General features: G+C 39.3%; 1 protein-coding gene across 1 annotated transcript; it reads left to right on the top strand.

Moving 5' to 3' along the window:
• The first annotated feature begins 4,694 nt into the window (after nt 1–4,694).
• TCIM (transcriptional and immune response regulator) lies at nt 4,695–6,478 on the top strand. The gene has a single exon (XM_058525403.1). It carries the CDS (start codon nt 4,722–4,724, stop codon nt 5,040–5,042), a length of 321 nt encoding a protein of 106 aa, XP_058381386.1. The 5' UTR covers nt 4,695–4,721; the 3' UTR covers nt 5,043–6,478.
• The last annotated feature ends 1,504 nt before the right edge of the window (nt 6,479–7,982 follow it).

Genomic DNA, 7,982 nt, shown 5'->3' on the forward strand with positions numbered 1-7,982 from the left:
CAGTAGTCCAGAAGCTGCTTCTTTAAACAGCCTTCATTATCTCCTGTCTTTACTGCAGAAAGCAAAAATTCTGTAAGTTGCCTATTTGATATGGTCCTGTGACAGGCAATTTGTGAATCTCGAATCTTTTCAGATCCTGTTGTCCACATCATTCACTGAAAGTATTTAGACAAAGAAGGGAAAGAACAGGGTGACAGGAGTAAAAGGCTTTGCAAGCACATGTGGAGTTACCTTTGGCAAAGAGCACCAGCAAATCATAACCTTAAGGCTCGTGTCACATTTCTGGGAAACGGAAACTGACATTGTTTCCCCGTGGATGGTCTTGTCCTCTAAATAATTTTGAAACTCCTTAATCTCTCAAATTCATCTGAAGGCTTTCAGGCAGTCCTCAAGGAGAGCTGCTCAAGGTCACGTCAAAACATTACTCAGGCTTTTTGAAGGCACAGCTTGGAGTTGATTTGAGAGCAACACAGTATAGCCTAAAATCGTGGAGTCAAATAGCCCTGGGCTCAAGCTGTCTTACCATAGCTGAAGGATTTGTGGGGTGAATTAGTTTCTTATTGCCACTGTAACAAATTGCCACAAATTTAGTGGCTTAAAACAACAGAAATTCATTTTCTTACAGTCCAGGAGGACAGAAGTCTAACAAGTCTGTAGTGATACAATCCTTCTCAAGGATTTAGGGGACAATCTGTTTCTTTGCCTCTTCCAGTTTCTAGAGTCTACCTATATCTTTGGCTCTTGGCCCCTTCCTCCATCTTCCAAGCTAGCAATTTAGCATCTTCTCTCTCCTCTGACTCCTGCTTCCCTATAATAAGGACTGTTATGATTGTATGGGCCAACCTAGATAATCCAAAATAATCTCCACATCTCAAGATCTTTAACTTAGTTACACCTGCAAATTTCCTTTTGCCATATAAGTCCCTTTTGCAATATAAGGTTCCTTTTTATCTATATTCATAGGTTTCAAGGATCAGAACATGGATATTTTAGAGTCATTATTTAGCATACAACGGGGAGTAAATTGTCATTGGCTCAGTTCTCTTATCTGTAACACGAAGATTGCAATAGTTCCTACTGCATAGGGTTTAAATAGAATATTCTATTTAAATTACATTGTTATTTAACACTCTATGAAAACACACTAAGTCATCTAGGAGCTTTAGATACATTAATGAGAAAGGTAAATTTGATCCTTGCTTTTGGTGGAGATAGACTTGAAAAGAATAATCACAAAAATAAATGTATATTTGAAAACTGTAGTGAGTGCCACTAAGTAATAGTAAAGGGTACGTTTGGCAAGGAGACCTGATCTAATCTAGAAGGATCAGAGAAGTCTTCTTTGAGCAAGTAGCTTTTAGTTGAAATTTTATGACTACTTGAAGTAAAAAGTAGAGAAGAACATTCCAGAAAAAGGAAAAGTATGTGCAAAGACTCAGGACAAAAATGAGCATGGTGCATTCAAGGAATTGGAGGCATAAAGGCATGGGTGGAGAGTCGTAGATCATGATGCTGCAGAAGCAGTCAGGGACCAGAGCAGGTCGTGCTCAAAAGGTTATGTTAAGATTTGGGGGCTTATCCTAAGAGTAACAGCAAGAGTGGTCTGAGCAAATTGCTTCTTAGGAAATACTGCTCTGGGTGCTCTGTAGAGAATGGAGGGCAAGCGAGAATGCCGGGAAAGAGGTTCAGTCATAGTCTAAGGGAGAGAAGATGGGGTGTCACATCCTGGGCTCCCAAGGAAGCAAACTCCGAGATGAAGATCAGCAGGAAGGTAATTTATTATGGAGTGCTCTTGGGATCAATGCCTGCAAATGGGAAATAAACAGGATTGGGCAGAAGGAGGTCTCAGCTGACCCTAAAGGATGCTCTGAAGTGTGAGTGACCCCTCAGAGTTGGGGCGAAAGAGCGGGCTTTTACATCCTTGTGTTGCTCAGTCACTAGATACAGCTGCGCCAGGAAGGGGAGTGACCTTCTTCAGTGGTGGCAATCCCTGAAGGGGCTGACCGCTGAGCATTTCGGGGAAATCTTGAAGTTCCAAGTTGTGCATCGCAGCATCCACCACAAGGAGGCTTGCCTAAATAGTGGCAGCGAAAATGGAGAGAAAATAGATAGAGCTGAGAAATATTTTGTAGATAGAATCGACAGAATTCAGTGAGAGATATATATAGGGGACAAATTTAGATGGAGGAGAAAGAGAAGGAGATATCAAGGATATCAAAGATTATAGCTGGGTTTCTGATTTTTATAACTGAACAGATATTTGTATCATATGAGTCTATACCTCAGAAGACAGGGATAGACTGGGAATCAAAACTTGGGAGTAATTAATGAATAGGGGCTAAAAAGCATGAACTATATAAGAATCACTTCAAGAAAGAGCCACAGCCTGAGAAGGTTGACAAAGCCTTGAGTAATGACAGCAACTAAGATGGATTATGTCAATTTCTTGGCACTTAATAAAACTCAGTAAAAATCCTTGTTGCCATAATAATAATTTTTTTTAATAGTGAGAGAGATGGGCTGCCACAAGGCGTGCTCTACATGCCAGTAAATCCACAGTCCTAGTCACAGAACATAGGGTTCTGCGGAAAAACTGGGACAGGCGCCAGCTGCCATGGTTGGTGAGTCGAGCACCAGCTCACTAGAAACGTCTTTCAAGGAAGCATCCTTCAGGACGGAGATCGTGCTGGGCTCCCGTCTGTCTTTCATTCCTCACAGGGGAGCCTTCAGCCACCCTTTTGATGTAACCTTCTCAACACGCCCAGATGCTGACCACTTCTCCCCACCTGCATGACTTCCCTAGTGAAGACCTCCATCGTCTCTTGCCTGGATTATTCTGAAAGTCTCCGAACTAGTCTTTTTGCTCCCTATGCCCTGCTGCCTCCCTAAAATCTATTCTCTACTAAGAAATGACAGTTATTTTTTAAAATTATATGTAAAATCATGTCATTTCTCTGCTCCAAATTCTCCAAAGTCTACATATCTTCTACAGAGTAAAAGCTAAATCCATGACAAAGCCTACGAGGTTGTGCTCAGTCTGAACCCACCCTCTTCCCACTGCCCTCTCACCCTGACCTCACCTCCTCCCACTCTTCTCTGACTCTGCTCCAACCACACTGATCTCCCAGCTGTTCTTCACACACTCCATGCATACTCCTATCTTCAGGCCTCTGCACTTGCTGTTCTCTTTGCCTACAATGCCCTTCCTCCAGATGTCTACACAGCTTACTCCCTTACCTCCTTCAGGTCTTTGCACAATGTCACACTAAGAGAAGCTGCCCCTGAATATCCCATGTGAATTTCAACCCTCCCCATCCTCTGCGTTACAACTCTGCTTCATTTTTATCCATAGTAGGTACTACTTTCTGACATGATCTGTATTATAAACGTACATTTTTCTGTTGTCTATTTCCCAGTGGAATGTAAACTCCATTAAGCTAAGGTAGGGATTTTTGTTGTTGTTGTTTGGTTTGGTTTGTTTGGTTTAGTTTGGTTTACTATTATATTTCTAATGCCTAAAAATGTTCTAGCTAAACGTAAACATTTACAAAAATTGATTGAATAAATCAGTGAAGGAATGAATAAATGAATGAATATATAAGAACAGTCTCTACCTCAATTTTCTAGTGAGGTACCTTCCCCACACTCTCTACTTTTGTGCATTTTCTAGATCTGACTTGACTAGATGAAGGTAAATGAAGACCAGCCCTGCTTCTTGGAGTACTAGAAAGTGGGCCAGGCAGAAGGTCCCTGAAGAGAAAACTCCGGGGCCCTGTGAAGTTAACCTACATCATTTGGTTGAATGTAAGTGCTCCATACATCAGTGGGGACACTAGCTGACTGAATACTGTGGAAGGTGGGAAGAACAAATTTAAATCCTTCCCAAGAAGGTATTGCTCTGACTATGTCTGCGTGATGCCAAAATCAATATTAAAGGAAAATGTCAACTCATTCCTTTTGAGTACTATGTACACAAAGCACCTGATTAACTTTTCCTCCCTACTTAATTGATAGGTATTGTTGTTGATATATACACAAGCCTAGGGAGATATTGTCTATTATTATTATTATTATTAAATTATGATTTTATTCAGTGATTGCTGATTAGCACTTGTACACAGTCTCTGAAACGTCAGAGTTTCGGGCTGTGTCATGTCAGCGCTTCATGGGTAAACTCCCTGTCCACAATGAGACGTCCTCCAGATGACGCCCGTGATTGTCAAGCTTTCCCTCCACAGCCCTGGAGTCGCCCTGGACAGGGGTGTCCAAAGGGCACAGGTGTGGGCTGCCCAATGTTCAGAGTACACTTTAATGACTTCTTGGGAATTAAAACTTTCCTGCGCTTAGCGGAACCCTTTGTTTTGCCGTTTCAAAAGATTTTGAGAGTCTAGGCCACATTGTTTGTGTCTTGGTTTCAGCTATTTTTTAAAGAAGGATCCAAGTCTGTATAATCTTATCGCCACAGGTGAGGTAAAAAGAAGTCCCCATATCACTGACCCGTCACTAAACACAGCCTTTAGGAACATTTTGCACAAGAACAGGACATTGGCAACTCAACTGTTAAACTTTTCTGTGATTATTCTTCCCTGAGATCACTCTGATGTCACCGGTGTAATTTGAGCCCGGAGCTTTTGTTCACACTTTAAATAGCAGTCCCGGAATGAGTTTGCTACAGACTCTCTGGAGATCCGGGAGCTGAATTCCTGAAGATCCCCACATCGATGAAAGCAAAGCCAAGCCACCAAGCCATCACCATGTCCACCTCGCTGCGAGTGAGCCCGTCCATCCACGGCTATCACTTCGACACAGCCTCGAGGAAGAAAGCCGTGGGCAACATCTTTGAAAACATAGACCAAGAATCACTACAGAGGCTCTTCAAAAACTCTGGGGACAAGAAAGCAGAGGAGAGAGCTAAGATCATTTTTGCCATAGATCAGGATTTGGAGGAGAAAACACGAGCCCTGATGGCCCTGAAGAAGAGGACGAAAGACAAGCTCTTCCAATTTCTGAAACTGCGGAAATATTCCATCAAGGTTCACTGAGGACAAGAGAATGGATAAGAACATTATTCAAGAACGGACATTTAAAGACCAAGTGAGTTTGTGACACCCTAACACACGCAGCATTTTGTTGCTGCCTTGCAAGCTTCTCTTCCGTCAGGACTCCGGAGGCTGGAAAGGAACAGAACTAGTCACAAAGACTCCAACTAATTTCACGCCAGTCCTGTTACAGTGGAGAACAAGATGCTTTCAGCAAGGTTTTGAAAACGCTCCCTGTGTGAAACGACTGATGCCGGTGTCAGGGGGAGTCTGGACAGATGTAACGAGAACTGAAACGGAAGATAACCGATGGCTGGGGAGGAATTGCAGCCAGGGTCTCTTTGTCAGCCCCTAGGACTTAAATTCAACCTGAACTTTTTTTCCTTAACCAAATTGGGTAGAGGGAGGCAGAGGGAGAGGGGGAACAGGGAGAGAGAGAATACTGCGCTCCAATTGTTTAAGGAACTTTCATTTGAATGTTGCCAAGCTTCAAAGTTGTCTATTGGTATAGATTTTTAGAGATGAGTAATTGATTATTTATTTGCATTTATTACAATGCCTGAAAAAGTGCACCACATAGGTGTTAATTACAAATTCAAGGAACTGCAATACTTTAAGCAGCTCAGTAAAACTGTACGCCACCTTCTGGTTTGTAAAGGGTTTTTATGTGTTTCAAACTGGTTGCACAAAATTTAAAATAATGGGGTCCTTTATAAACCCAAAGTACTGTGAAAAAATTTTATAATTTTTTTATCTTCTAACTAATGCTAAAATATAATCGAATTAAATTCCTTACAGTTACTGCAGTAAGAAATAGGAAGTGAATATGATATACTAGTTTATAAAGATGTTATGGTTTCTATAATTTATTATACATAACAAATGATGTGCAACCATAATAAATTATTATAAACTTAGCTGCTCTTGGTCTGTGATGATTGGTATCAAAAGAAAAAATAAGATGGTCTATTTTTATTGTTATAAAATTTTATAAACTATTACAAACTTTTCTAAGGATTTTACTCTGAGAGTAAAAGGTGCTTTTAGAGTAGCTTTACATTAATTGCCACACTTTTCAAAACAAATTCTTACGTCAAATATCTAGGAAGTTTCTCTGTTCCAACTTTAAAATATAAGATATAGACATAGAAATTCATAGATTGACTCATCAACATTGTTGTTTATATATCCATTGAGAGTGAGTTTTAAAAGTCTTTTCTCTGCATATTTTTGAAATTTTTCCTCTGTGGCTACAGTAGCTATGTATATTTTTACATTTATTTCTCCCAAAACAATATATTTTGGGGTTAGAGTCTGAATTATGATCAAGACTCTGTGGGTTACCAATGTTTATTTAATACAAACCAGTATAGGAATAACATTACAGTCGTCTTGCTTATTTCCTCATAAAATTATAATAAAATATTTTTAAGACAGCATACATCAATGCCTGCTGCACTTTCCTAGCAGAAAGAAAGAAAAAAAATTCCCCAGAAATTAAGCATTTGAGAAACATCTACAAAGGTTTCTGAAACTGCTGATCATAGTAAAACAAAGCAAGTGAACGATCTAAAATCTTTTGGAAGAGTTAGAAGTCAGGATTTTAAATAATACATTTTTAAAAAGAAAATTAAGTGATCAAATCTGCTTTCAAATATTAATCGATTTATTTACTAAAGATAGTATAAAATCACTCCATTAAAAAGGAATTTTTTACATCAGAACATTGATGAAAACCACCAGTTAATGTGCAGAATTTTGTGTATGTGTGGTGTGTGTGTGCATTTTCCTGGGAGGAGTATTTATAATTTCTATCAAATTTGCAAAAGTCGTCTATGACACCAGAATAAATTAAGAATGAAAGAAGAAGAGTTTTGACAGGTGGGAGGCTCAGCTGGTGATGATATTTTGAGATTATCAAAGTGAAGGCTAAAAAGAGGTCTTCTGCTCCATGACCCTATTTCTCCACCCTTGCAAACAGCTTGCTTAAAGATCTAAAGTCTTCTTTGCACATCCTAGGAATAAGCTTCTTACCTCTGATAGGGCCTGTCAGTGACACATTTTCTCTGTCTATCTAGAATCCCTAAAAGACATTGATAAACTGCTTGGAAGGAAAACTTAGTAACTTATTCCTCCAGAATAGCTATCATACTTCACACTTACAATGAAAATGTTTAACTTATTTTCTATTCAAGGACTTGAAACACATCTTGGATGCTGAACATAGTACAATGGTTGAATTTATTCAACACACTCATAGCTGTACACTCTGCCTCTGTTGTTTTCAATAGAGTACAATGCATATCTTTTCTATTTGTCACATTAGCATGTATTAACTTAGTTTTCTTGCCATATATTATCATTATTTTCTGATTGCAAGACCATAACAAGGGAAACAAATTAAAAAGAAACTGGGATATGATCCTCAACAGTGTGGAGAGTAATAACTCTTCCAGTAGATTACTACACAAACTTCATGTCTTTCTCCTTCATGGAGAACAAAAGTTGGAGTCAACGTGATTGCCAAAGGATGATTTTTAGCTTCAGAATACTCTTATTATTTAATGTGAGGTGAAAGTAAACATCATTAGAGCAGGTAGGATCAGTTCAGTTCAGAAATCCCTCTACAGCACAGGGTTGGCCAAAGGTATCTCAAGACATCTCACTGTAATGGAAGAAATGCAAGCAGCAAAGGTGACATAGCTCACTAATAATATTTGTTTCACTAGGATCATAATAATAACAACTAAGTTTCATTGAGTGTTTACTATTCACCGGACAATTTTCTAAGTATTTTTTGTGTATTAAATCACTTAATTAGTACTGTGACACCAGAGCACGTGTGCGTATGAATGCACCTATGTATACATAGCAATGAAACTGAAGCACAGAGAGATGAACCAAATTGCCCAATGACACACAGCTAATGAGGCTAGGAATCAA

The sequence above is a fragment of the Diceros bicornis genome, chromosome 29, assembly GCF_020826845.1.
Source record: "Diceros bicornis minor isolate mBicDic1 chromosome 29, mDicBic1.mat.cur, whole genome shotgun sequence".
Taxonomy (NCBI): Eukaryota; Metazoa; Chordata; class Mammalia; order Perissodactyla; family Rhinocerotidae; genus Diceros; species Diceros bicornis.

Coding starts and splice junctions, on each gene's coding strand:
- TCIM (XM_058525403.1), top strand. CDS start 4,722: ATGAAAGCAAAGCCAAGCCACCAAGCCATCACCATGTCCACCTCGCTG.